General features: G+C 43.3%; 3 protein-coding genes and 1 long non-coding RNA gene across 7 annotated transcripts; 3 read left to right on the top strand and 1 right to left on the bottom strand.

Annotated features, from left to right (window-relative positions):
- Positions 1 to 1,809: 1,809 nt before the first annotated feature.
- On the top strand, positions 1,810 to 6,464 carry LOC109643523 (cell adhesion molecule 3-like). The gene is made up of 5 exons (XM_020108665.2): positions 1,810 to 2,093; positions 2,426 to 2,692; positions 2,989 to 3,321; positions 3,714 to 3,971; positions 4,451 to 6,464. Exons 1-5 carry the CDS (start codon positions 2,015 to 2,017, stop codon positions 4,612 to 4,614), a joined length of 1,101 nt encoding a protein of 366 aa, XP_019964224.2. The 5' UTR covers positions 1,810 to 2,014; the 3' UTR covers positions 4,615 to 6,464.
- A 148-nt stretch (positions 6,465 to 6,612) lies between these two features.
- LOC109643524 (hsp90 co-chaperone Cdc37-like) lies at positions 6,613 to 13,219 on the top strand. Of its 4 annotated transcripts, none has more exons than XM_069529971.1 (8): positions 6,613 to 7,401; positions 8,538 to 8,834; positions 9,126 to 9,231; positions 10,463 to 10,578; positions 10,673 to 10,795; positions 11,841 to 12,023; positions 12,516 to 12,587; positions 12,693 to 13,219. In XM_069529971.1, the coding sequence occupies exons 2-8, from the start codon at positions 8,553 to 8,555 to the stop codon at positions 12,810 to 12,812; spliced, it is 1,002 nt and encodes a 333-aa protein (XP_069386072.1). In that variant the 5' UTR covers positions 6,613 to 7,401; positions 8,538 to 8,552; the 3' UTR covers positions 12,813 to 13,219. The 4 variants fall into 4 exon arrangements, with proteins under 4 accessions (XP_069386072.1, XP_019964225.2, XP_019964226.2 ...); XM_020108666.2 differs by having other exon boundaries at positions 6,613 to 7,441; XM_020108667.2 differs by having other exon boundaries at positions 6,613 to 7,484.
- Positions 13,220 to 15,619: 2,400 nt separating this feature from the next.
- On the top strand, positions 15,620 to 26,804 carry LOC109646591 (3',5'-cyclic-AMP phosphodiesterase 4C-like). Its single transcript, XM_069529966.1, has 17 exons — positions 15,620 to 15,862; positions 16,895 to 17,715; positions 18,449 to 18,583; positions 19,450 to 19,577; positions 19,691 to 19,873; positions 19,997 to 20,036; positions 20,208 to 20,278; positions 20,462 to 20,624; positions 21,205 to 21,298; positions 21,461 to 21,618; positions 22,603 to 22,701; positions 22,815 to 22,979; positions 23,273 to 23,372; positions 23,494 to 23,648; positions 23,910 to 24,032; positions 24,126 to 24,308; positions 24,529 to 26,804. Exons 2-17 carry the CDS (start codon positions 17,674 to 17,676, stop codon positions 25,795 to 25,797), a joined length of 3,108 nt encoding a protein of 1,035 aa, XP_069386067.1. The 5' UTR covers positions 15,620 to 15,862; positions 16,895 to 17,673; the 3' UTR covers positions 25,798 to 26,804.
- On the bottom strand, positions 17,833 to 21,158 carry LOC138411126 (uncharacterized). The gene is made up of 2 exons (XR_011243783.1): positions 20,797 to 21,158; positions 17,833 to 17,930 (listed from the first exon to the last, which is right to left on the bottom strand). It is a non-coding gene; the product is annotated as an uncharacterized lncRNA (long non-coding RNA).
- Positions 26,805 to 26,844: the final 40 nt, after the last annotated feature.

The raw sequence follows: 26,844 nt of genomic DNA, 5'->3' as shown, positions 1-26,844 counted from the left end.
TCCTCCTCCTCCTCTCCTCCTCCTCCTCCTCTTCCTCTCTTTTCCTCTCAAACGTGTCTAATTTTGTGATCACGCATAGTTTTGATGTGAGGTTAATTACAAAGCCATCAAGATCAAACAGAGACGTGGTAGTAATCCGAACAGAAGAGGAAGCTCTCTTTACCCACAAGTGTTTCAGGTTCACACTCATCCGGCGGAATGATGGCGCTCCTGTTTGCCAGATCTGGGCCATGAGTAAACCATTACAATACCGCAAGTCAACCAGAGGTGCCAAAGGTGGCCTGGAATTGTTTTGTGCTACTTGGGCCACTTCAGGTTCACATCCGGATGACACCCTGTCTGGGGCACCACATGATTACAATAAACAGTCCACGATTGTTTTTGGTAAATTCGTTATTTTACCGGAGGGAAACTTTAGGCTAAGATCGAATTGGTTCGGGCCACAAGAAAACCAGAAGTGCTGCATCATCGCCTGAAGCTTTTCAACACAGCAATAAGTTAATGCTTAAACAACCAGTTAATGTGTTAGTAATTATTCACTCTGCAGAGCCCTTCTATTATTGTAACACATGTTGTGTATTAGTAAAAATCACCAGAGCCACTGGAGTCATTAATCAACAAGTGTTAAGAAAGAACCACATAAAACTTTATCAAGAAGAAAATAACAAGTGTCTTCTGCTCGTGTGAGGAAGCAAAGTGGAAAATCAACTTGGTAAGTTTTCTCAAGCACTAACTTTGAGGTTGGGGGCATAAAATTAAAAATACACGAGAATGTGTTCATTTGTAATTGTCGGGAAGCAACACTTTGACATATTAAACATATTATCATACAGACATTTTCTCTCAATGAGCTGATCAACGCTGCCCCCTACTGTAAAAATGATGATCACATTCTTGAGACCTGAGATTAAAACTTTAAATAAAGTCCTGAACACGAACAGAGTATTTCATGACTATAAAGAAAACTGTGGATTTGTTTGTCATCGACATTTTACAACAGACATTTCTGCTTTTATGATTTAATATCAGCGACAAACACACAGAAAGTAATCTTTGGTGTTTTATTATTCATTAAACAAACCTGTTAAATTTCTTTCTTTTTACTTTTTCATTGTTTTCTATTCATTCGTCCTGCTGGTGTTGGTTCTGGATTGTATCTCTGTCTCGTCTGAAAATCTGTTCAAAGATTCCCACTAGAATAGATCTTCCATCTTTTCATTTCTTCTGACACAAGCTCCAAACCTCCTCTCACTCTCGCTCTCTCTTTCTGTTTCTGTTTGCTGAACTTGCTTGTGATGCTATAATGGGAATATTGAGACTAAATCAGAAATCAGAAATACTTTGTTGATCCCAGGGGGAAATTGTGTTTGGCACAATTAAAGTAATTCAAACTGTACAATACTTCCAAGACAATGTCAATATATTTCACTTTCACTTTAACTGTGATAAATTGTAAGATCTCCTCAGGGGTCTAGAAAGGAGCTGTGAAATAAATTGAATTATTATTCTAATGATTATTTTGTTGTTATTGTTATTATCAAATTCTTTTTCTTCTAATGATTATTATTATTTTATTCTTAATTTGTTCTTTGATGATGATGAATGTGCTGTTGTTATTACTATCATTATCATCAGGACTATACAATTTCTTCTTCTTCTTCTTGCTTCTAGTGATGATGATGATGATTCTCATTATTATTCTTGTTATGATGATGATGGTGATTATTATCATTATTTTTCAGTTATTTTGTGATGATGATGATGATTCTCTTTATTATAAGTCCAGCTCTGCTGACATCACCGTGGAACAACACCGGGTTTTCCAGGGAGAAACCAGACACGTCACTTTGACTATTTTCAGTTTCGTTATCAGCACTGTCTCCTCCTCCTCCTCCTCCTCCTCCTCCTCCGTCTCCTCCTGCTCACAGTCTCGCCCTTTAGAGAAACACGACTAGTTCAGTGATTGAAGCTTTTGCTTTCAGCGTCAAACTGAGCCGATCTTTCCAGATAAGCCATGTTTTCCTTTTCCTCTTACACGTTGGTGATCGTGTCGCTGCTGGGTTTCCTGACTGACTTCCACGTGTCCGGCTGTGGTGAGTTTTACTTTGAGATCTACAGACAAACATGTCGTCCAGAACACGTTCCTGTCTGTGTCTGACTCTGTCAGATTTTCATCCCATGTGACAATATGTGTATACATGTATAAATAGCCAGTGACGTATAATCTATAACCTAAATGATTGATTAGCTAACATAATTAAAGATAGTAGTGTTGTGGGACATACTTGAAATGTTGAGTACCGATGCTCAACACTAACATTTAGATAATAGATAGATAGATAATCCTTAATGGCTCCCCGTGAGGTCAATGTGTGTGTTCCAGCAGCTCAAACAGAAAGTGACTGTGAAAACCTTTTTGTTACAGATAAAAACTGTGTGAACAACACTGAGTTCACTCCGTCCACACTGGTGGTGAAGCACGGGGACCCGGCCTCTGCCCACTGCACTCTGTGCCCGTCTTGCCCAAGCAACATTTTCAATTTGGAAAAATCGATCGGAAAAAACGTCCTCAACGGAACCACGATTACATGGACGGTGGACAGCTTGAGGGAGTGGGGGACTACTCTCCTGTGTTTCTATGCTAACGCTACGAACCACCAGTGTTGCACTGAACTGGATGTAATCGTGTACAGTAAGTTCACTTTTATTTGTGGGATTTATACTCTCTCTGTATGTCCGTCCGTCAATTCTATCCATATATCTATCTATCTGTCTGTCTCTGTCCATTCATCCATCTGTCTCTATCTATCTATCTATCTATCTGTCCAATCATCCATCTGTCCATTCTATCTATCTATCTATCTGTCTTTCTCTTTCCATTCATCCGTCTGTCCATTCTATCTATCTATCGATTTGTCCATCCATCAATCCATTCTGTCTATCCGTCCGTCCAGCTATCCGTCTCTCAGCCTTTCTCTGTCTCCACAGAGCCTCCAGACCTGGTGTCCATCGGCTTTAAGAATCACTCCGGGCCGTTGTTCGAGTCCCGTCACTACACTCTGGAGTGCGAGGTGCAGAACGTGGCTCCGATCTCAAACGTCACTGTGACTTTCTTCAGAGATCTCACAGAACTGGGTCAGACGCAGTCCAGCAGTGCACCACAGAGTGAACCAGGGACTGAGGTCTTCACTCTGGACATCCACGCCACTCCAAAAGACGACGGAGCTCAGTACTGGTGTCAAGCCAAGCTGGAGCTGGGACCACATGGACCAAAGACCCCTCCGATGGCGACGTCGAAAAAAGTGACCGCTACTGTCCACTGTGAGTCCGATAACAAACCTGCAAATGATGGCGCTTCATTTAAGGGACTATTGGGCCTGAGCGCTCTACTTGTTGCAGTGAATCACATGATTACTATTTTGTGAAGTGGGTCTGTTACAGTCTAATAATCAGCTCTCCTTTATGTCGCTGCTGGTAATTTGGTTTTCACGCTCACTGTCACTCATCAGCGTCTTCAGAAGTTGTAAGTGTACGCAGGCAACTGGACATTTCACCTCACATCCTTTAGATTAGACCAAAAGTGAAGCCAGAAGGTAAAATAACCAGAACTTTGCCAGGTGGTCATAAACACAACTCCCGATCAGCACTTTGGTTTTCATCTGCAGCTCCCTGTTGATTCATTAGCTGTTTGACTTTGTATTCCTCCCACACAGATAAGCCTCAGCAACTGGAGCCATCCCATCCAGATGTGATCTGGATCACAAAAGGAGATTCTCTACAGCTGAACTGCTCGGCCGTGGGGAACCCCAGCCCCTCGTACACCTGGACAGTCCTGCCAGCCGGTGTCCCCCCGTCCAACCGCAGCGTCCTCACCATCCAGTCTGTCGCTTCTGGGCATGGGGGGGAGTACAGCTGCTCTGCCAGCAACGACATGGGGACAAGCACTGTGATGTTCAGCGTGGCTGTCAAAGGTGAGTTGTTCATTCCAAATCCAGTTCCTTCTTTAAAGCTGCTCTCAAACATGCACTGCACTTCACATGTTCCTCTGGAATTATTCGGCCTGTCTGTAGTAAAAACTCGAAACATTACCTGTCGGGAGGTAAAATAAAAGTTTCTGGTGTGCAGGCATTTCTTGTCTTCTGGTTTTCGTTGCTTTTGTCGTGAAACTAATGATCAGAATACCTTTACTGTAATCGTAAGCTATGCATACAACAAAATTAGAGGTACTACTTCTCTACTGTTCAAAAGTGTCTGTGAATTTGTCACTGGGAAGTGAATCACGGGGAAAAACCAACATGACTGCTTTCAGTTCTGCTCTCTCATTGTAAATGTGAACTCACCGTAGCCCTTGTGAAAAGAAGAAGGAAGTGAATTGTGGCTATGCTGGTGATATTTTTTTGCAGATGATCTGACGTTAAATTCTGTCTGTTCCTTTTTTTTTCTTTACCAGACTACATCATCGAGTACATAATAGGTGCTGCTGTTGTGTTTTTCATCATCGTCTTGATAGCAGCAGCAGTCTACTTTTACAAAAAAAACCGGAAGGGAAAGTACAACCTGAAGAAAGTTTTTTGTTTTCGCTCAGGACACGTTGCCGTACCCACTGAAGGGTAAATCAGTGGGACGGTGTGAAAAGTGAGATAAGCTACAGAATTGGAGTCTGACTCATGGCCTGTGTTGCATCTCTCTCACTGTCATTTCCTGTCATCTCTATGTTGACGTGATCTGATGACACAAAATGCCCCAAAAAAGATCAGTTTCAAGTTGTGTAACCTGAGTACTTCAAGGAACAAATCACTTCCTCTGCTAAACAAAGTGTCATACAGTTAAACTCGTGATCAAACACATTTCACTACACAGACAAAAAAGTAAATTGTTGGACACAATTTGAAAAATACTTAAATGTAACACACATCCTTTCAAATTAGAGTTAGCAATTTGTATAAATTGTTAAAGTTATGTTGAACATTGAAGTAACTTTTTTGATGGTCGTTTGTTTGACAATATGTGGTTATTTTATATTACTAATAATGTCTTGTGTGTGTTAGTCTATGTTCTGTCTGGGGCACCCAGCTCAAAGCCCATTCATCTCTACTGAAGACATACAGCTTTAAAATTAAGTCACAAATATACATACTGCACATATTTCAAAATGTCCAATTCTTTCTCAAAGCAATTGAGCCTGTTTTTTCCAAATGGGTTATTTTTGTATAATCAGGCTCTCGTGGTGCATTTTACCAAACACATTTCTGAGTAGTGTCTGCCTCATGCGAACACGTGTGATCTCCGTGACCTCTGATGACAGCTGCCTACCTGCTTGGAATCTACAGAGCCCCTCTGGTGACATCTGGAAAAAATATATTGCATCACCATGAGTCATTAAGTCGTGGGAATGAGTTATGAATCTGTTCTTTAATAACAAGACCTGGCGAACAATGTTTTTATTGACTATTAATCCCAAATATTTCCACCCCAGTGTGAGTCCTCAGAGTCAGTGTAGACAGTGTGTGTCGAACAAGTTCCAAGTTCACCAGGTCATAAAAAACAGATTCATAGCTCATGGCCACGACTTATCTTGTCACCAGTGAGGCTCTGTAGGAGTCGGATAATAGTTTCCTACTTTTTATAGTTATGGAAAACCTTGAGGGACTGTAGTTGAGTCGGTTTGTCTGATGCTACTTCTGTATCTTCTGTTGTCACTTCTGCCTTTCACTGTCCTCATCGTGTTTTTCTAAATTCTCTCACTGGTGCAACATGCTGCCTCCTGTTAACTCATTTACATGTAGATTAATGTGCAGTTTTTATTGCTGCTGTAAAAAACTGTTTCAACTGCAGTTTTAAGGAGGATTATATGTTTCATTAACAGGTCTAGATTTATATGAGACTTAAAAGTGGAAGTAATGTTTAAAAAAATGAAGCAAAAGCATCTTGATTGCCACTTGCTGTCTGGTTACAGTACAGGACCTCAGCACAGAATCCAAATGTGAAGGAAGGTGTTTGAACCTGGGATATTTTGGCTTCATGTCTGTATAGTGAGAGAATGTGGAATGTGGAATTAGTAAAATATTAAACAGACAAACTACATGTTTGGAAATCATTGTGTAAATGTTGTTAATTTGTGAATGTGCTGTTTTACCTGTCACGTTTTATTTTGCTCATGTGACTGCAGAGAACTTTATCACTTTATTTAGAGGTGTGCTGTGTACAAAACCTTGAATATTATATGTGCATAAATTTCCCACTGAACTTTGCAGCGAGGTGTGAAGCCTCACGGAAACCTTGTGACACCTCACAATATCTCACATTTCCTGCCTGTACATACACGTGTAGTTGTGGTGCTATTTAACTTTGACTTTGACTTCAAGCCAGATCTTCACTAAAGATCTTCACTAAAAAAATGCTATGATGATGATTTGACTGAGTGTATTTGTAAACATGAATAAATGGTATCACTTTACACTGGACAAGCTACTGTCTATTCAGATTTTATTTGCTTCACACTTCACAAATATTGTCACACAAAAAAAAAGTAGATCTGATCCAACCAATGAATACATGACCTTGTTGGGTAAAAAAAAAAAGGAACTGAAGTAAACAAGGCAGGAAAACAAAGGTGGAGATAAAAGATCAAATAGTAAATGACTCAATTTATCATGTGTGACTGTGGTGAATATAAGGAAGTGAAGGAAACATATAATTACAGGTTTCCTGTTAGTGTGATTCCTCATTTTTGCTGATGTCAGAGGTTTGGATCTATGAGGCTCTGACAGGAAACACCCCTGCAGAGGCTGTTTAGGATGAAGCCCGTAAATACATCCCAAGAGTACTTGACTGTTTTCCTCCTCTTCCTCCGCCTCCATAGAGAGGAACCCCCCCCCCTCATGTAAATATAAAGTTTTTAAATATAAAGAAATGGTGAAGACAAAAACAATTCAGATGATCACACACACCAGTGACATCATCACTTCCTTCCACCTCAGTCTTACACACTGGTTCATTCAGAAAACAGAGCTGTTTTTTTTTTTTTAAGTGAGAGCAATATGCTTTATCTTATCGTCTGTATTTAATACATATAAACATACAGTTACTATATATATAGTTAGAAATCCCTGTTGATCTTCCACGTGGTGCTGTAAGCTTCAGCAAACATGAACACAAACCTTCGCGCTCTTTGATGACGTGTATCCTCCGCTTCGTTAAGAGGATTATTGTAAATCTCTGTTTCTCCGGACTGAAGCTGTGTCGTCTCCGCTGAACACCTCCACTGTTCCCCCGGTGCCGTGTTTGAATCCCGCGGTGGTGTCGAGGCAGAGGAGGCGGGAGGATGAGCTCCGGAGCCGGCGTCGACTACAGCGTGTGGGACCACATCTACGTGTCCGATGACGAGGACGCGGTCAGCCCGTACGTGGACACACCGAGTCTGTTCCGGATGAGACACCGGGTCAGCGGTTTGTGTAGCTGTGACGTGTGGAGTCTCTTACCTGGTTAGTCTGACCAGTAGTTACTAGTAGTTAGTGACCGGAAACCAGTAACTAGTTAATACACTGAGAGCTGCAGGTGTCACACTTAAATCTGTCACCCATCAAACATCTGCAGGTGTCACACTGAAATCTGTCACCTACCAAACATCTGCAGGTGTTACACTTAAATCTGTCACCTGTCAAACAACTGCAGGTGTTACACTTAAATCTGTCACCCATCAAACATCTGCAGGTGTCACACTTAAATCTGTCACCCATCAAACAACTGCAGGTGTCACACTTAAATCTGTCACCCATCAAACATCTGCAGGTGTCACACTTAAATCTGTCACTTTTCAAACATCTGCAGGTGTTACACTTAAATCTGTCACCCATCAAACATCTGCAGGTGTCACACTTAAATCTGTCACCTGTCAAACAACTGCAGGTGTTACACTTAAATCTGTCACCTGTCAAACATCTGCAGGTGTTACACTTAAATCTGTCACCCATCAAACATCTGCAGGTGTCACACTTAAATCTGTCACCCATCAAACATCTGCAGGTGTCACACTTAAATCTGTCACTTTTCAAACATCTGCAGGTGTTACACTTAAATCTGTCACCCATCAAACATCTGCAGGTGTCACACTTAAATCTGTCACCTGTCAAACAACTGCAGGTGTTACACTTAAATCTGTCACCCATCAAACATCTGCAGGTGTCACACTTAAATCTGTCACCCATCAAACATCTGCAGGTGTCACACTTAAATCTGTCACCCGTCAAACATCTGCAGGTGTCACACTTAAATCTGTCACCCGTCAAACATCTGCAGGTGTCACACTTAAATCTGTCACCCATCAAACATCTGCAGGTGTCACACTTAAATCTGTCACCCATCAAACATCTGCAGGTGTCACACTTAAATCTGTCACCCATCAACATCTGCAGGTGTCACAGTTAAATCTTGTTAGTTGACACATTGATGTGTTTAAGATTATAGTGATTGAGCACCTTCTCCCTCCCTCAGCATTCATCCTCTCCTCTTCATCTCACTCTCTTTTTCCACCACAGGCGCGCTTGGAGAGAATGGCTGAGTTTCAACAGAGAGGCGAAGATCTGGAGAACAACTTGGCTGAATGCAAGAGGCTTTTAGAGGAAGCCCAGGGACGACTTAGAGAGCTGGAAGAAGGAAGGGAGGAGGGGGAGGAGGATCAGGGGAGGGAGGCTGAGCTGAAGAAGGTCCAGGCTGAGCTGAGAAAACTGAAGAAGGATGAAAAGACGTTTGCGAACATGTTGAAAGAATATCAGCGAGAACTGAACAAACTGCCCTGGAATGTCGACTCCATCAGCAAAGAAGGTTTCAGCAAGGTAAGATTTGGACCTGGATGATTAAGAGGCTCTACACTTGGTTTGTTACACACACGGTTAGTTTACTTACACACTTTTACTTTCACAATAGAATAATAATCGTAAACCTTCATGCCAAGCCCTGCTTGTAAAGGGAACGAGATTAGTGTATGTGTGTAGCACATTTCTCACAAAGTTACGAGATAAAAGTGGATAAAACAACAATTAAAGTACATTTATTAAGATGGGATTCAAAAGAAGTAACAGATGCAGCATTTCTGATCTCTGCCTGCGTATTTATCTGTTCTCTAGAGTATTGTGAATATCCAGCCGTCAACCAAGGAGGACACCGAGGCGGAAAAGGATGAGATACACAAAACCTTTGTGGAGAAGTATGCGAAGGAAATTGAAAACTTTGGTATGCTTCCCTCTTGATGAGATTTGATGTTTCTTGAGTTTTTTCAATCCTGCTTCCTCACATTGTCCTCTTCTTTCAAGTATGACCCATGCTGTCCTGTCGAAGTTAAACCATATTAATCCCTGACGCTGACTCCGTTTTCACGTTGTGTCGCTTTTGGAATTGTGTGTTATTGTGTTATTGTGTGCCTCAAACTATTCACAGAAGAAAGAAACTTAAATTTTCACAGCAACTGACACAGGAATCATGGTCCAAAGGAAAAAAAAAAAAAAATGTATGCACTTGTATGTTCGTATGATTAGCACTTCAATCATAGCACTTATGCACTTAAAGAATCTTTCGCAAATAGCAGTTAGGATCCTCAGATGAGGGCTTGACAGTTGTCGGCGGTGATATTTTGTGGTTTCTCTCTTGTGACAAATGTGCTTATTGTAAGTCGCTTTGGACAAAAGCATCACAAATGCCTTAAATGTAAATGTAAATGTAAATGATAGTTGGTCCTGAGCTACGCTTAATCTTACATTTCCCATGATGCAACCAATTGTGCTTTTGCATAAAGGTGGAGTCATACTGGATTTGATCTGCATGGAAAAAGCAGACAGAGCAGAAATATTTATTGTGGTGTAGTAAACTTTAACCGCGAGGGCCGACATGCCCAGCAGGCAACTGCTGCATTTGTGGTGAACATCTCTCACGTGTCCTCACGCGCACTATTTCACTGGGTGCAACATAAACAACATTAAGAACAATCGACATTTACTGAAAATATAAATTCCCCCTCCTCTGAAGTTGAATGGTTTGTTGAATGGGAAGCGATTGTTTGGACCTAACTTCCTTTTATTTCTTTATTTTTCTTTATTTACCTCTTTCAGTCAGCGGCCCCAGTTTCTAAAATCAGTATTTTACAAACACACCCACAAGACATTGTCAGACTTAACAAAGCTTACTGAGAAACACAGTTTATAGAGCTGAGTCATGCTTCCAGTGACGGATATACTGACACAAGTTCCTTGGAAAATGTTGAATCAATGGATTTTTTTTTTTTTTTACTTACAACATTAATTCTTCTTTTTTGTTTCCAGTACGACACAAAACATTTTAAAAAAGGGAACAAGGTTGCTTCAGCGAGTCACTTAGCAACAGTGTTTTAATGACTGAGGCAGTTTGAACTCTGAACATATAAACAAAAGCTGAAGGCAGCATTTCATGTGTTCATGTGTTTGTGCAACAGGGATGTTGAGGCGTTGGGACGACAGTCAGAGGTTTCTGTCAGACAACCCATATCTGGTGTGTGAAGAGACGGCCAACCGCCTTGTCGTCACTTGCATTGACTTTGAGATAGACGAGGTGAGTCCTGTGAGCAAACTCTGTGTGCGTCCTCCGGTTCAAAACAATGAACTCAGTGAGATTCAAGTTTTGTGAATTGCCCCCGTGCTTTTAGAAACATGCAGTGATGGAGCAGGTGGCCCACCAGGCCATCGTGATGCAGTTCATCTTGGATTTGGCTCGGACGCTGAAGGTCGACCCAAGAGGCTGCTTCAGACAATTCTTCTCAAAGATCAAGGTCTGTTTCTGAAGTTGATCTCCTGCCTGACGTCAGGAGACTCAGACCCATATCTCTGGTGGAGCAAAAACACTAATGACACTAAAGCTAATGTGGTCAGCAGGACGCTTTGGAGACACACTATAGACACGGATGTGAACCCAGACATCTTGTGTTCAGGTTTCTCAAGATGCATGTTCACACGATGTGTAAATATAGTCTTTTTCTGTGAAGTCACTTATCTTGGTAAGTTTGATTGCAACACAACAGAGCAGAAACGAAAACATAAAAAACAAAGCAAAAGCAAAAGATATTGAACACAAATATAAAATAAACAAATATATAAATAGAACAAATGAAATGAAATCATATATAAATAGAACAAATGAAATCAAATGTGGACTCCAGCCTTCTGTATATATGAGTTTAGAGCTGATCAGACTTCAGTAGCCATGAGCTTGTTGCTATGAGCATTTATACACAAACAAGCAGCCAAGGTGATTCATATCTGCAGCGAAGTGATTCTGCATTAAGTTGCTAAACCTCAACAACCAGAAATTCCTCTTTAGAAAATCCGACAGGATTTGATGTGGGAGGGTGTGGAGGATCTCTCTGTACCACAGGGTTACATAAGGGCAGATATCTCTCATCCTGGTGCTGAACGAAGAGTCGCTTATCAAGAAGTTAATGGTTCAACATGGGGAGAAACAATTTCCCAGAGGAAAGAGCAAAGTGTTGAGTCGAGGAATTTCCTCACTTAGTTTCCAGGAAGTAAACCAAGAAATTAAGTTCCATTAAAAAAAAAAAGACAGTGGAAATACAAATCTCATTTCATGTAAACAGGAAAAGGGTGTAATTTCTTTTGTGCATAAAAGTCGATCTGGACAATTTACAGTCCACGTGAAATATTTGAGAACAAACGCTTGAGAACAGGGAAGTGAATTAAAACGGTGACCTGACATGTTCTCTGTCGTTGTGCTCAGAAAAAAAAACTAAAGGTAGAAAAAAATGCGTCAAAATTATAAAGTAACTTTAGAAGACGTTAACGGCCTTGTTCATATGTCAGACTGCAGACCAGCCGTACCACGATGCATTTCACCACGAGCTGGAGATGCTGAAGGAGCGGGTCCGCAGCTGTGCACGGATCCGTATGGAGGACGCCATGAAGGAGCTGGAGGAGGAGGAGAAGCAGAAGAGACTGGGCCCCGGTGGTTTAGACCCTGTAGAGGTCTACGAATCACTGCCTGAGGTAGCGACACGCACACGCACACGCACACGCACACGTACACGCACACACACACACACACACACACACACACACACACAGCTCACAGCTCCAACTGTTGATGCATAAAATAAATCTCCAGGTGTCGTAATATTTGGGATATCTGTTCTTTATCTTATATAATTTGAAGTATAATTTAAGTTGCTTTACTCGGTGAGAGAGATGGTTTCAGTTTGTCGTTTGTAGATTTTGAAGTCAGTGTTTTTTCAGTCAATTGATTGTGTTTGGAAAATGAGAGAAAGTCAATACACAGCTCAGCGGAATGGACTGTTCTCAGTACAAAGTAAACAGCAGCATCGACCCTCCCTAAGTTTACACACAAGAACAAAGTCGTTTGGTTTCAATTCAAGAACAGCAGAATGAAGTTCAAGCTTAATGAACTGCAGATAGACCCACCAGCCAGAGCTCAGTTCATCATATCAGTGCTTTGATTAATGATTGTGTTTCATCGTACAGGAAATACAAAGGAGCTTTGATGAGAAGAACATCCAGATGCTGCAGGAGGCGATGAACCAACTGCACCCAGATGTGAGTGTGTTTGTAACGGACACTTTAGGAGGACCAAGACGAGACAACACGAAAATCTATCTGTCCATTCACACCGTCTCTCTGTCGCTGTGTGTCTCTCTACAGGAAGGAAAATACCACCTGAAGAGATGCATTGACTCTGGATTGTGGGTGCCGGACTCAGGAGAGGGTGATGATGAGGAAGAGGAGGATGAAGAGGACGAAGAGGATGAGGAGGAGAGCTAAAAATAAAAGAAAGAAATTAAACAAACGGGAGAAGGCAGGGACGATACACGTTCCCTCCTTTTTGACTGACATCACATTAGGATCACTTTGTGTAATTTGTGTTCTGCAGCTCTGTCAACGTCTCTGTAATGTGTCATACATAAAACATGTTATACATTGTAGAACATAGTATTTTACATGTTTGTACACCGCAATGTCAGAATGTATCATTTATATATTATAGATATGTCAATATTTTATAATCACGTGGAGTAAAATATGATGTTATTTAAAAACCTGACATCCTGGAGCAGTTTAGACAATCACACTTCTCTTTTCTCAATTTGAAGCTACTTTGTGCAACAGAGAAAAAGAGGAATGTATCTTGTAACAGTTGTGTTGCTGAATAAATGTTATTAGAAACAGAAGATCTCATTGAAACGACTGATTTATTCCTAAATTTACTCTTTCTAGTCCTTTTAAAACTTTTCAAAAGATGCCACATATTATGAATACGCAGAAACTTTAAACCCACTTAGTCTAAATCAGTTAAAATCCATCCATAATGATATTAACGGAGGTGGATAAACCTGATGAGAACCACAGTTGAATAATTAAATCTAATTATGTCACAGGATCTTACAGGTTGAGCAACCTGTCCACTGTTCTTCTGGCACAATGGCGCCATCTGTTGTCTGTTCTGGGGAAAACTCATAAACCACATGAGCAGCCTGAAAGATGAACAGTGATCAGAACATTTTATTTTTGTTATTTCATATTTGACTTCATATTGTCTCGTTGATGAGGTGGAAAATGGAGCTGACGGCTTTTAAATCATCAGGATAAAAGTCATCAGTCGAATCTGTCAGGAGATAAAAACACGTTTCAGATGCCAAAGACAAGTTTGAGACACAAACTGTATGAAAACAACAACTCTCAGATCAATACTGGCACCAGCCTCATAAATCCACTGTCGCTCCAACTTCAGGCATCTCGGAGTAAACTTGTTTTTAATTAAAAATCTCAATGCCAAACTAGATCTGCAGATTCTTAACAGTTAAAGATGCAGCTGATTATAAATGTCTTCACGTATTCATCTGAAAATGATTGTTTTGATTAACGAAAATGACCATTACAATTTCAGATTTCTTAATCAGTGTCGAACCAAAAGGCCAAAACCCAAAGATATGTTATGATTATTTATAAAAAAATAACAGCTGCTGTGTAATTTTGAATCAATGGTTTGATCAATTATCGTTAAAATATAAAATGTTTCTATTGTAATTTGATATTTTTTTGTGGTTTTACCCACAATGTGTTTTATTCTGTATTTAGTTGTGAGACATTTTCTAAGTTGTGTTGTAGAAGCTGGAGTTTATTTTCAGTTTATGAACTTTTCCTCTTGTTTCTGTGAATCATGACTGATTGTCTGCCATATTCTCTCTCTCTTCCATCTCTCTCTCTCTTTCGCCTGCATAATTAATCTCTCGCTCCATCTCTCCCTCTCTCTCTCCCTCTCTCTCTCTCTCTCCTTCATAATTAATCGGTGGGGTTGATTTAGTGTCCTGTGCAGGATTGTTTGAGGCAAAGCTTCTTTGTGCGGTCACTTTTGTAAATGGGAAACAATCAGCGCAGGCGCGGGACATAAATCAAATCTAGATAATGCTTGTAAAAGTCGATGGGCGAGTAACGGACCGGCGTCATCATAGAGAACTGCTTCTGTGTTCGTTCATCTGTCGACAGTTCAGGTTTTCCTGTGATGTGTGAATATGACATCAATTGAAATGAAATGAGCAAACAAAGGTTTTTGAATGATCATCAGACACTGTCCCTCAGAAAGTTTATTTGCCATCACAATGAAAACTGAGAAAATCAGAAGATCAATTAGTTGATCGACCAAAGTTGTTTCTCGTAACTGAATTTTCAAATATTCTTTTGTTGCAGCCTCTCAGATGCAAAGATTTGCTTTATTCTACTTGTCTTACATCACAATGAACTGAATATCTTTTACCTGAGACCCTTGATCAATCACGAAACATGCAGTTTGACTGACTTTGTGCATTTTTCACTCTATTCTGACGTTTTAAGACCAAACGATGAATCGTCGAATTGTGAAAATAATCCACTGATTAATCGATGATGTTATCGCAGCCGTACTTTAATTCAGGGTGTTGTTTTCACCGAAATAGTTCACGATTAACTGTAAAGTACAGTCATTTTATCCAGTTTAATTGCAAAAAACAAACTGTGAAAAACTGTGGCCTTCCATCTTTTTCCAAACTGTCCAGTATTTAAAGGAGGAGCCGCCTGATTTCTGTCTCTGGGCTTTAAATGAATAAATGTGCTGCATGTCCTTGAATGACTGTAAAAGGACACAGTCAAAATGAGTGGAAGGGGAAAAAAAGCAGAGCGAGTAACAGGAGACATGGATCCTTATTGTGATTTTCTTAATATGAGCAGTGTGTTCCAATGAAAATCTGCTGTGTGTGTGTGTGAGTGTGTGAGTGTGTGAGTGTGTGAGTGTTTGTCTGTGTGTGTGAGACGTGGAGCGCAATGACGCCTGACTACTGAAGCAGAGAATTGGCGAGTGGCTGCCAATAAGAGCGAGAAAAATAAAAGACATTGCCAGAGGACGAGAAAAAAAAAAAAGGCAGGGGGGGTACCGATGGAGAGAGAGAAGGGAGGAGTGGAGGCTGCTATATGGGATTAATGGATAATGTGCAGGAGGAGGAGGAGGAGGAGGAGGATGTGAAGAAGGGATGGGGGAGCGGGAGATGGGCTTCTCCATGGAGGTTGTGGTGGTGAAGGGGGGGGGGGGCTGGCTGGGGGAGACCACTGTGGCAGGGGAGAGGGAGAGGAGAGTCAGGGAGGGAGGGAGGGATGCTGGTGAAGCCGCGGATATTCATGAAGACGCCAAGTGTTTTCTCTCTCTCTCTCTCTCTCTTTCTCTCTCTCCTCTCGCCATGGTGACACACTGTGAGTCTGCAGAGAGACAGAGGGAGGAAGATGGAGACAAGTGAAAAGAAAGACGAGGCCCAGCCCATCTTCCCATTGATCTTGAGGCGACCAAGGTGAGTGTGTTTTTATTCTTCCATGCTGCAGCCTCCCTGTGTGTGTGTCTGTGTGTGTGTGTGTGTGTCTGTCAGACACAGGCATGATGGCAGGACAGTCCTCTTACATGTGTGTTTTATTTGTGTGGGTACATATTGGGGTGTTCTGTAGAAGAGCCGGCTGCATATTGATGCATTGCTGCTTGGTTTTGTAAGCTGCTTTATCTGTTGTACTGCCACAGTCATGGTGTGTGTTTTTGTGTGTGTGTGTGTGTGTGTGTGTATGTGTGTATGTGCTCCTATGTCTCATTGTGTGTGCATATATATATATATATATGTCACTGTGTCACTGTGCATTTGTTGATTTCTCCACACACACACCTGATTTTATTATTATTTTCAGACTCCAGTGTGAAAGTCCTTCCCGGTGAGCGGGTGTGTTCTTAGTGACCCTGGGAAAGTCGTCTCCCACCGCTGTGTCTGTGCACCAGCTCAATCATAAACATTCCAATATGCTGGAGCCTTCCTATCCAATGGAATTAGGTCAGCCCAGACTGCTCAGAGTAATTATATAACATCACACAGCTTTGGCGTTGCAGTATCTGCTCAGAATTAGCCAAACTGAAGGTACAACAGCTCCTGCAAGGCCACGACAGACAAAACCTGTTGTCAGGTCTGCCCTCTCTCGGATTCTTTTAATAGCCCAGCAAACATTTGTTCGGGAATTAGCGAACAAATTTAGATTTTTATTCATAATTTCAACAAGTAATTCGGAGAAGTTGGCATCTGTTCCTTCACACACAGTGTCTGTGAGGTGGTTTATGTTTCCAAGTGACTACTGTGTGTGTGGTGGAGGATTTTCTCATGTTGAATGATGCATAAAATGAATGAGATTAAAGCAGGACAGTTAGTTCTGAAACGAGGGAGGAAGGTGAATTCAAGAGGAAAAATCAGCTGACGATTCTCCCGCTCCTACTTTCTCAGATCGTATAGATTAGACACTTAATTGATCCTGAGGGAGATTTAAACTCTTTAATGTCTGTTTTCTTAAAGGGAATCTTCATAGGAGAGGAGACACTGAGACCACATCAAAGATGGATCCAGGGAAATCAAACCCGAAGTTCTGACCTCTGGATTTCTCAGAAGAGACGAGCGTGTTTAACTCTTCTCCCTCAGCAGAGTTTGGATCCGTGTGACCGGTCGGACGGATGGAAACCTGATCTGAGACAATAGAGACCTGGCGTAGATTCTTTTTTGGATTCTCAATCATTCTGTAAACTGGATTCATGTTGGATCAGGTTTACATTTGGGGAAACGTCCAGCGAACAAAACTCCAGGTTGGATAATTATTCCAGAAAACATGGGGAAATGTTTTCTTCAGCAGCGACATCGTGAACTCTGACCAGGATATCTCGTTGGCTTGTGTACCCAGAGGAGGACGACATGGAGACGCACAGAAACTTGTAGCTTACGCTTAAAATGGAGTGAGAACTTTTTTTAATTCTTCCACATTTGGTTTTGGGGGAAAAAACAACAAATCAGAGCAAAGGACATAAACCTCACACGAGACCTGGACCCTCTGTGGGGCGAATACATGCACCTTCACTTTGCAGCAGGAGGACATCGGGTTTCAGCCGACTGAGGAGCGGACGGAGCGCGAGCGAGGCGGTCGGCTGGCTTCGATTCAGCTCCAATGGGGGCCGGTTGTGACCCGGTCTGACCCCGGTTTGACCTTGCAGTGACCTCTGACCTCTCCGGTCCTGGCTCTCCACCTGCTCTGCTGCCTGGGTTCGGGAACGCTCCGCCCTGGGGCCCAGAACGAGCCAATCAGAATGAAGAAGAGCCGCAGCGTGCTGTCGGTGACTGGAGAAGAGGTGAGAGTGTAAACAAGAGTGAGAAACCTGCTGTTTGTCGGTCGATACCAGGCGGAGTGTGTGTGTGTCTCCTTGAATGTGCACCATGACATACAAACCTCACACAATCAAGATCCCTTTGTTCGTGTTGTGAACACACTGCGAAGTCAGAGTGGACGGTTTGTCTCCTCCAGCCTCCACCGTCTGTCTCAGTCCTCTTCTTTTAAAGGTGAAGTCTTGGTTGGAGGACATGATACGATGCATTATTCAACACCTCTTTAATTGATTATGCTGACTGAGTGCCCATACAGTTGTGTGTGTGTGTGTATGTGTGTGTGTGTATGCGCGTGAGAATGTGAGCATCCTTCCACATCTGGGTCTGGACGACATCAAACGCAGCATGGAAGCAACACGGCACTGTTGCCTAGCAACTGCTGCCATTCCCCCAGTGTTTTGTTGCTACGGTGCTGCAGTGCAGATCAGCCTCCAAGAGCTCGGTCTGTAGAGGCCTTATCCCAGACACACATGCTCACGTGCACGGAGCCACACACACGCGGCGTCACGTGAAAACACACCGTGATCGTTTATAGTCAAATGTGTTTTCGTGGACGTTTTAGAATTGAACGACTCTTGACTTTCTTTTATCAGAGATGTGTTATTGTTAGATGTAAAATGTGAGTGTGTATAAAGAGACGTGGATGTCTTTCTCTCGCTCCACTTCCCTGCTTCCCTCATCTGCCCTCCGTCCTCACAGGGTAATGACACTGATGTAACAGGTGCTGGGGAGAAGGCGGAGTCATCGCGCTACAGCAGATCTTATACATCTGGGGCCACTCTTGGGGCCGAGCTACGCAGAGGGCGGAGCAGGAGACTCTCATCAAGTCTCCAGGTATTGAGAGGAAACTGGGGGCCTGTTAACGTGCTGGGGGGGGGGGGGGGGGGGCAAACATGAGCCACATGTGCCACACATGAGCTGCACATGTAACCTGTGCCTGCAACAACACTAAGATAGGAGGGCGCCTGGAGAGTGCATACCCCGCCCACGGCTAACGACCCGTTTCGCCATGTTGAGGAAAGTGGAAAAAACTCAATCCTGGATCCGCCCATTTGTTTCCTCCACAAAATTTTATGTAAATTGGTTGAACTGAAAAACAATCTCAATGAAAACACAACATTAACATGAATGATAATGTTCTTCTATCTCATTTTAAAGAGATAGTTCATCCAAAAATCTACTCACCACTCGGCCGATGGAGGGTTGGGTTCACAAAACACAATTGGAGTTTCAATGGAAGAGTCCGGAAGCCCCGACATTCAAATTCAACTGGAAACGGCGTCGTGTTTTTAGTAACAAGGCTGTTAATGCGCATCATTTTTGGGTGAACTACCCCTTTAAATCTGCAGCTGTTTGCTCACATGCGACTTAATTATGCGATAATATGTCGTGTCCTTTTATTTTCATACTGGATGTAAAATAATGGAAAGCGATGCCTTTCTGTAACTACAACAAAAACACATTAAAAAAACTTACTTGAAAGTAATTAAATGTGTATTTGTAGCTGCACATCATGAGTTTATTTTAATTTCTATAACAACCTTAAACTAGTTGATGGTGATTCTGCCTCTTGTGTGGCCTTGGAGCAGCTGCTTTCTTTGGTTTTAACCAAGTTCACCTGTAAACTGACTGATGTCCTCTGTCCCCTGTCCTCTGTCTTCCGTCCCCTGTCACTCAAACTCTACCTTCTAACCCAACAGGTGCCCTGCTGGCTCCGGCCACGAGATCGCACCCGTTCACCAGAGGTCCTGAGCAACGTGTCCCGTCCCACAACCCTCCCCCTCCGAATCCCTCCACGCATCTCCATCACACATGCAGACGCCGACAGGTTCACACACAGTTTAACTCTTTTCCCAGCCGCTGCATGACTTCCCCTTGCAGAACTCTGTGCAGGATGTTCCACCTCTGTCCTCCTCGCTGACCCTCACTCTCGTGTTCCAGCTACGAAGCAGAAAATGGCGTGTCACCGGGTCACAGCCCTCTGGGCTCGCACAGTCCAGGCCTCACCCTGCACACCTCCTTCCCCCAGGGTCAGAGAAGAGAGTCCTTCCTCTACCGCTCTGACTCGGACTACGACATGTCACCCAAGACGGTCTCTCGGAACTCCTCCCTCGCCAGTGAAGGGTGAGGCCCCGACTCAAATAACGAGTGGGAGGGGAGAGCGTGTACCTTTAAATGTTGATATTTCAATCAGCTCTTCTCCTTCTCTCTCTCTTTTCCATCTCTTCCATCTGTTGCTCCTCTCAGGCACACAGCAGAGGACTTCATTGTCACACCTTTCGCTCAGGTGAGGTGTTTCACTGAGCTTGGTAGAAACATATGAATTGTTTAAATGTTCCCTGCTGGTTCCAACGGACACAAATAGCTTCTCAGGCATTTGTGATATTTAAATGTAAAGTGTTGGAAACCAGTGTGTGGCATTAAATCTGACATCCCATGATGCTCTGCGATGATTTAGGTTCTGGCCAGTCTTCGATCAGTACGGAGCAACTTCACCATCCTCGCCAACGTCTCCACGCCAACAATCAAGTCAGTACTGAGTAAAAAATACTGTCTCAAAACTTTAAAATAATAAAAACATGTTGTGAACTGGTATCAACACGGTGAATACAGTAGAGGAGCACATACACAAGGCTAACGATGCTGCTGTAAACATGTTGCTAACTTATTCTGCAGCTGCCGGCTGGTTTAACTAACCACCGTGTTTTTTAGGAGGTCCCCTCTGGGTGGAGTGTGCGTCAGTCCCAGGGCGACACTATCAGACCAGCAGTACCAGCAGCTCGCCCTGGACACTCTGGAGGAACTGGACTGGTGCCTGGACCAGCTGGAGACGATTCAGACTCACCGCTCCGTCAGTGAAATGGCCTCCAACAAGGTCAGTGCAGATCACCAGTGCATCACTGTCACAGACGTCTTGTGTTCAGACTGATACGTTCAAAACTTTGTAGAGTTGGACATAGTGACCAGCGTCCATTGTTATAGATCCTTATATATTTGTATATTGAATATATATAGTTTATATGTGGGTGGTTAATGATGGTACTTACCAAACTTTAGGAATCGGTCCAGTAGACGGTCTCTGCCAGTAAAAGGCTCAAATCATTATTCTTGTAACTTGTCCTGCAAAACAGTTTGGAAAACTTTAGTTGAAGAGAACAGAAAATAAACGACTCAAATGTTTGTCCTGCTTCTATTATTGTAAAATACACAAAAATGACTCATTTGACAACATTACAAAAAACTTAGGTATAAGTATAATTACAGCTAATTTCTGCCGACATTAGAGCGTGGAGCATATTAAGGTATTGGATCACATACTGTAGTTTTGTAATTCCCACATTTAAATGAATAACATGAGTTGACTGTTTCCTATTGTCTGAAATTACCTCCGTGTTTCTCCCGCTAACAAACCGAGAGATTGACTTTCTGTTTACTTCTCGTCGTGTCGTTGACAGTTTAAGAGGATGCTGAACAGAGAGCTGTCCCATCTGTCAGAGATGAGTCGCTCTGGTAACCAGGTGTCTGAATACATCTCCAGCACCTTCCTGGGTGAGTGGGACCAGGATCTGATCCCCGTGCACAACAGCATTTACGACTTTCTCAAACAAAAGCAATAAATCCTTCCCTCTCTCTCTCTCTCTCTCTCTCTCTCTCTGTCTCTCGCCCTCTCTGTCTGTGTGTGTTTGTTGCTGTTTGTCCATCAATCTGCAGACAAGCAGAACGAGGAGGAAATCCCGTCTCCCACCCTGAAGGACAAACCTATGAGTCACATTAGCGGCGTGAGGAAACTGTCTCACAGCTCCAGCCTCTCCAGCTCCTCAATGCCTCGCTTCGGTGTCAACACAGACCACGAGGATGAGCTCGCCAAGGTCTGGTCGTCTGTCGGGTTTTTCTGTGACGCACGTAGAAGAGTTACACAATCGCAGCTCTTTGAACATTGAATGATGGGATTCTTCTCCCAGTAAATAGTTTTATTCAAACACTTCATTCCCTGCACAAAAAACAAAAAATGTTGGCTGAGACATTTGTCAGGTTCCCGTCTGCATCACGCACAGAAGGAAACGCTCACTTCTATTCATCCTGCAGCTTTCTGCCTCATTCTTTCATGTAGCAGCACATGACTCAGAATCAGAGACTATTCTCGATGTGAATATAAATTATTTACTGTTTGTGGTTTTCTAGAAGTGGGAGAGGCTGCAGATATCTGTGGACAACCCGCTGCTTCGATGGAACGATCGAGGTTATTTATCGTGACGTGAAAGTGACGTCTGCCGTGCGATCATTGTTTAAAAAGACACCAGCACCTGAATGAAAGAAGCTTTTACCGGGATTCTCTTTAATTCTAACATTCTTGACGATAAAACCTAAAACTGTAAAATGATTTTAGCTTCACTGCTTCCAATGTTTGTGCTTATTCAGGGCTGCGACTCACGATCGTTTTCATAATGGAATAATACGACTTTTAGTTTCTCACTCAACTGTAAAAGGAAATCATGGAACAATTTGTTGAAGGCCAACGTGACTCACTTACGTTCATTGATCCTACGACCACGAAACCTGAAGCTGTTAAATTTACACGCATCAAAGAAAATATTCTTATTTGAGAAGTTTGAACTGTGACTTTTTATTTGAAATCATTTTACTTCTGATTGGCTGGTTCAACTTTTGGACACGTTTCATTGGTTGTTGTTTATTTCAGCTTGATCATACGGGATTCAGACATTTCTCAGTGGAGTCAGATTTAATCTGCACTGTTGTTTAGAAGACTTTTAATGAATCTTTTTTAATGAAGCTCTTAATGAATCTGTGTTCTGATTTCTTCACACGTGTCCATGTCTGTGCTCTTCAATCAGGAGTTGGAGGATCTGGACAAGTGGAGCTTCAACATATTCAGAGTCGCAGAATTCTCCAGCAACAGACCCCTCGGCTGCATCATGTACACAATCTTCCAGGTAAACACAACCAGAGTGTGTGTTTGTGTTTGTGTGTGTGTGTGTGTTGTACATGATGTACTCCTGGTGGAGTGTTAGTGAACTCCTCTGGTCTCCTCCCTCCTCCTCCTCAGGAGCGCGAGCTGTTGAAGACGTTTCGAATCCCAGTCGACACCTTTGTCACCTACGTGATGACCCTGGAGGACCATTACCATGGAAACGTAGCGTACCACAACAGCCTCCATGCTGCGGATGTCACCCAGTCCACACACGTCCTGCTGTCCACACCTGCTCTTGATGTATGTAGACAGTATACACACACACACAGATGCACACACACACACACACACTTCATTATATTGTACTTTAAATACTGTATTAAATAAAAATGGATAAATCCCCAGATTTACTTTTTTATCATTTTTGGGGCAGTTTTATCTTTACAGCTGATGGTAAAGAGCTGACGTGAGATAAAAGTAACAGTGTTGTGCGTTTGAAGCTCAATCGCATCGTTTCTCTTTTCTTCTCTCTGACCTCGTCTCTGTTGTTCGGACTTTGTGCACCTCTGTTCCCTCGTCCCTGTCCCGTTCAGGCCGTCTTCACTGACCTGGAGGTCCTCGCCGCTCTGTTCGCTGCAGCTATCCATGACGTCGACCACCCTGGAGTCTCCAATCAGTTCCTCATCAACACCAGTGAGCACAAACGCAACCGGTGAGACGTGTCTGGATGTTTGAACAAACCGTTTTCACGCCTCCATCGTGTTCTCTCTCTCTCTCTCTCTCTCTCTCTCTGTCTCTCTCTGTCTCTGCTCAGACTCTGAACTGGCCCTCATGTACAACGATGAGTCAGTGCTGGAGAACCATCATCTCGCTGTCGGCTTCAAGCTTCTGCACCAGGAAAACTGTGACATTTTCCAAAACCTCACCAAGAGACAGCGCCAGAGCCTTCGCAAGCTCGTCATCGACATGGTGAGGAGGATGTTTACCAAACACACAGACTCTAATTATCCTTAGTTCCAGTTACTCTGCGGCTTCTTCTCATTGCTTCCAAAATGTCACTGAATAACTTTTACCATTTCAAAACTTTTTTTTAAACTTTCTGAATCCCCATCGCATGTTGTTCCTACTTCTTCTTTTCTTTTTTTTTTACATTTTCACAGATTTCCCTGCAGGAAATATTTCATGGATCTTGATGAAATTTATTCTGGTGAGTTTTATCTCTTTCTGCAGGTGTTGGCCACAGACATGTCCAAACACATGACCCTGCTGGCTGATCTGAAGACCATGGTGGAGACGAAGAAGGTGACGAGTTCTGGAGTTCTGCTGCTCGACCACTACACAGAACGAATACAGGTAGACTGTCCTGCTCGTCTCACATCAAACAGAAATCTGGACGCACGTCAACAGCGTTCATTGTAACATCAGCTCCTCAATATTCTTGTGTAGGTGTTGAGGAACATGGTGCACTGTGCTGACCTGAGCAACCCCACCAAGGCGCTACCGCTGTACCGACAGTGGACGGAGAGAATCATGGAGGAGTTTTTTCGACAGGGGGACAAAGAGCGAGAGAGAGGGATGGAGATCAGCGCCATGTGTGACAAACACACGGCGTCTGTGGAGAAGAGTCAGGTAACGATGGATCTCAACCTCCTTCAATCTTTGTTAATACGTTTAATCTGAATAGATGAACAGGAAACCTGTGCAGTTTCCGTCACTCCAGAAGAAGTTACATCTGGTTTGAAGAAATTCCCTGAAGTCAGACTTTACTCTAAATGATTCCTCCATCACCACCTCAAGCCTCAGAGACATCCAAGGTATTAACTCTGCGTGATTCTCCTTGTTTGTCCAGGTGGGTTTCATCGACTATATCGTCCATCCGCTGTGGGAGACGTGGGCCGACCTGGTGCACCCAGACGCCCAGGAACTCCTTGACACGCTGGAGGAGAACAGGGAGTGGTACCTGAACACCATGCCCCAGTCTCCTTCGCCTCCCCCAGACAGACACCTTCAACAAGACCGCTTCCAGTTCGAAATCACCCTGGAGGACGTGGAGCACAACAACCACAACCACGTGCACCTGAGGAACAGCAACGGCGAGGGGGGAGCAATCTGCGACGTAGACAGCACGCAGGAGGACGAGGAGGAGCCCAATGGTGAGGGACAGAACCACGTAGAAGCTGAGAAGGAAGAAGACGAGGAGAATCACAACAGTAAACAGAATGGAGTCCCGGATGGAGACGAGGAGGAGGAGGAGGAGGAGGAGGAGGAGGAGGAGGAAGAGGAAGAGGAGGAGGCCAGAGAAGAGACGGAAGCGCAGGAAAACACGGAACAGGAAAATGGAGAGGAGCAATTAGAAGAGGATGGAGCAGAGCAGATGGATGAAATGGAAAAAGAAGAAGATCATGGAGAGGAGGCGGAGGAGACTAAAGAGGAAGAGGAGGAGATGGACAAAAGTCAGGAGGATCAACAGGAGGAGGAGGACGAGGAAGAAATCGTAGAAAAGGAGGAGGTAGAAGAGAGTGAGAAAGATGGTGAGGGGGAGGAGGAAAATGAGGAGGCAGAAGTGGAAGATGAGGAAGAAATCATAGAAAAGGAGGAGGTAGAAGAGACAGAGAAAGATGGTGAGGGGGAGGAGGAAAATGAGGAGGCAGAAGTGGAAGATGAGGAAGAAATCATAGAAAAGGAGGAGGTAGAAGAGACAGAGAAAGATGGGGAAGGGGAGGAGGAAAATGAAAATGAAGAGGCAGAAGTGGAGGATGGGGAAGAAGTTGTAGAAAAGGAGGAGGTAGAAGAGACAGAGAAAGATGGTGAAGGGGAGGAGGAAAATGTAAATGAGGAGGCAGAAGTGGAGGAAAAAGAGGAGGGAGAGATGGAGGAGAACGTAGAGGAGGAGGCAGCGGAAAGTGTTGAGGAAGAGGAGGGTGAGAATGAGGAGAAAGTGGAAGAAGAGGAGGGAGAGACAGAAGAGAATGTAGAGAATGAAGAGGAGAAAGCAGAGGAGGAGGAGGCAGAGGAGGAGGAGGAGAAAGGAGAGGAAGAGGAAGAAGAGGAGACGGAGAAAGGAGAGGAAGAGGAAGAAGAGGAGACGCCAGTTGAGGAAGAAGAAGAGGAAAGTTAGTTGGGAATAAAATCACAAATTGAAAGAGTCAGTGAGGAAAAAGGTTGAGAAGAGATGAAGACGTGCGTAAAGAAATCCGGCTTCGACAGTCTGTGTGACTGAGGAAGAGGATGAAGAGGATGAAGAGGAGGGAGATTCTCACACGATCCTCTCAGATACAGACGTCAACACGAACTTCAGAGCTCACAGAGAAACGTTTAATTCCGACAGCGGAGAAAGAAAAACTCTCTGGAGCGAACAAGTGTCTGAATCAGCCGGTTGAGACAGAAAGACCAGAGTCTTCATCGCCGAGCATCCGTACATCCATCACTGCCGCGGGCGATAAACGGGGGATTCAAATCGTGGAAGCAGTTTTCTCAACTTTTGTAGCTCCTGGAAAATAAAAAAACATGCAGGAGATTGCGTGTGTGTTCTCCCGACCTCGTGGATTATTACCCATCGAGCACCAAACTCTAAAAAAAAAACTCTGTTTCAAGAACGTCAACTTCCTCTTGTTTGTCAGAAAAAAAAAGCAAAACAACGTCTGGAAAGTGTCGTCTGTCGTCTTATATTTACCACAGAAACTTTCCTGGAGTTCTCCACCGAGCGGCTCAGATAAATAACCTCGAAGCGACGACGCCGGATTTCGCGGACTCGTTGTACGTGTCGATGTCGGTTCATGTTCAAAGAAAAAACAACAAAACAACAATATTCATCATGTCTCCCTGACCGCGTGACTTTGGTTCCTCGGGTGAATCGTGCCAAACTGTCCCACGACCAGCAGCACTGAGCAATCCGGCCGTCCTGCGAAACAGGGCGGCGACTCGTCCACCCAGCAATGAACTGTTGGACCAGGCTAACGGTTGTGATGGTCTTCCACAAGTCCCATCTCTGTTTTTCTTATTTTTGTTTGTTTGTTTTTTGTAAAATTGTATTTGGCACTTTATCTAACACCCGTGTTACATATATGTACATAATAAACATGTATTTTAACCTGCTGATGTCATATAATAAATATGATCAACAAAGTTGATTGACGACTGGGCAGTTTATTAGGGACGCGCAGAT

The sequence above is a fragment of the Paralichthys olivaceus genome, chromosome 8 (assembly GCF_024713975.1).
Source record: "Paralichthys olivaceus isolate ysfri-2021 chromosome 8, ASM2471397v2, whole genome shotgun sequence".
Classification (NCBI taxonomy): domain Eukaryota; kingdom Metazoa; phylum Chordata; class Actinopteri; order Pleuronectiformes; family Paralichthyidae; genus Paralichthys; species Paralichthys olivaceus.
The sequence above is the reverse complement of the archived record's forward strand: the minus strand, read 5'-3'. Positions and strand labels throughout refer to the sequence as shown.

Bases quoted from the DNA above. Each gene is read 5' to 3' on its own strand.
- LOC109643523 (XM_020108665.2), top strand. From the start codon at position 2,015: ATGTTTTCCTTTTCCTCTTACACGTTGGTGATCGTGTCGCTGCTGGGT. The intron at 2,094-2,425 runs GTGAGTTTTACT...TTTTTGTTACAG, and splicing joins CTTCCACGTGTCCGGCTGTG to ATAAAAACTGTGTGAACAAC. The intron at 3,322-3,713 runs GTGAGTCCGATA...CCTCCCACACAG, and splicing joins AGTGACCGCTACTGTCCACT to ATAAGCCTCAGCAACTGGAG.
- LOC109643524 (XM_020108666.2), top strand. From the start codon at position 7,325: ATGAGCTCCGGAGCCGGCGTCGACTACAGCGTGTGGGACCACATCTAC. The intron at 12,024-12,515 runs GTAGCGACACGC...TTCATCGTACAG, and splicing joins TCTACGAATCACTGCCTGAG to GAAATACAAAGGAGCTTTGA. The intron at 12,588-12,692 runs GTGAGTGTGTTT...GTCTCTCTACAG, and splicing joins TGAACCAACTGCACCCAGAT to GAAGGAAAATACCACCTGAA.
- LOC109646591 (XM_069529966.1), top strand. From the start codon at position 17,674: ATGAAGAAGAGCCGCAGCGTGCTGTCGGTGACTGGAGAAGAG. The intron at 24,033-24,125 runs GTAGACTGTCCT...ATTCTTGTGTAG, and splicing joins ACTACACAGAACGAATACAG to GTGTTGAGGAACATGGTGCA. The intron at 24,309-24,528 runs GTAACGATGGAT...TTGTTTGTCCAG, and splicing joins CGTCTGTGGAGAAGAGTCAG to GTGGGTTTCATCGACTATAT.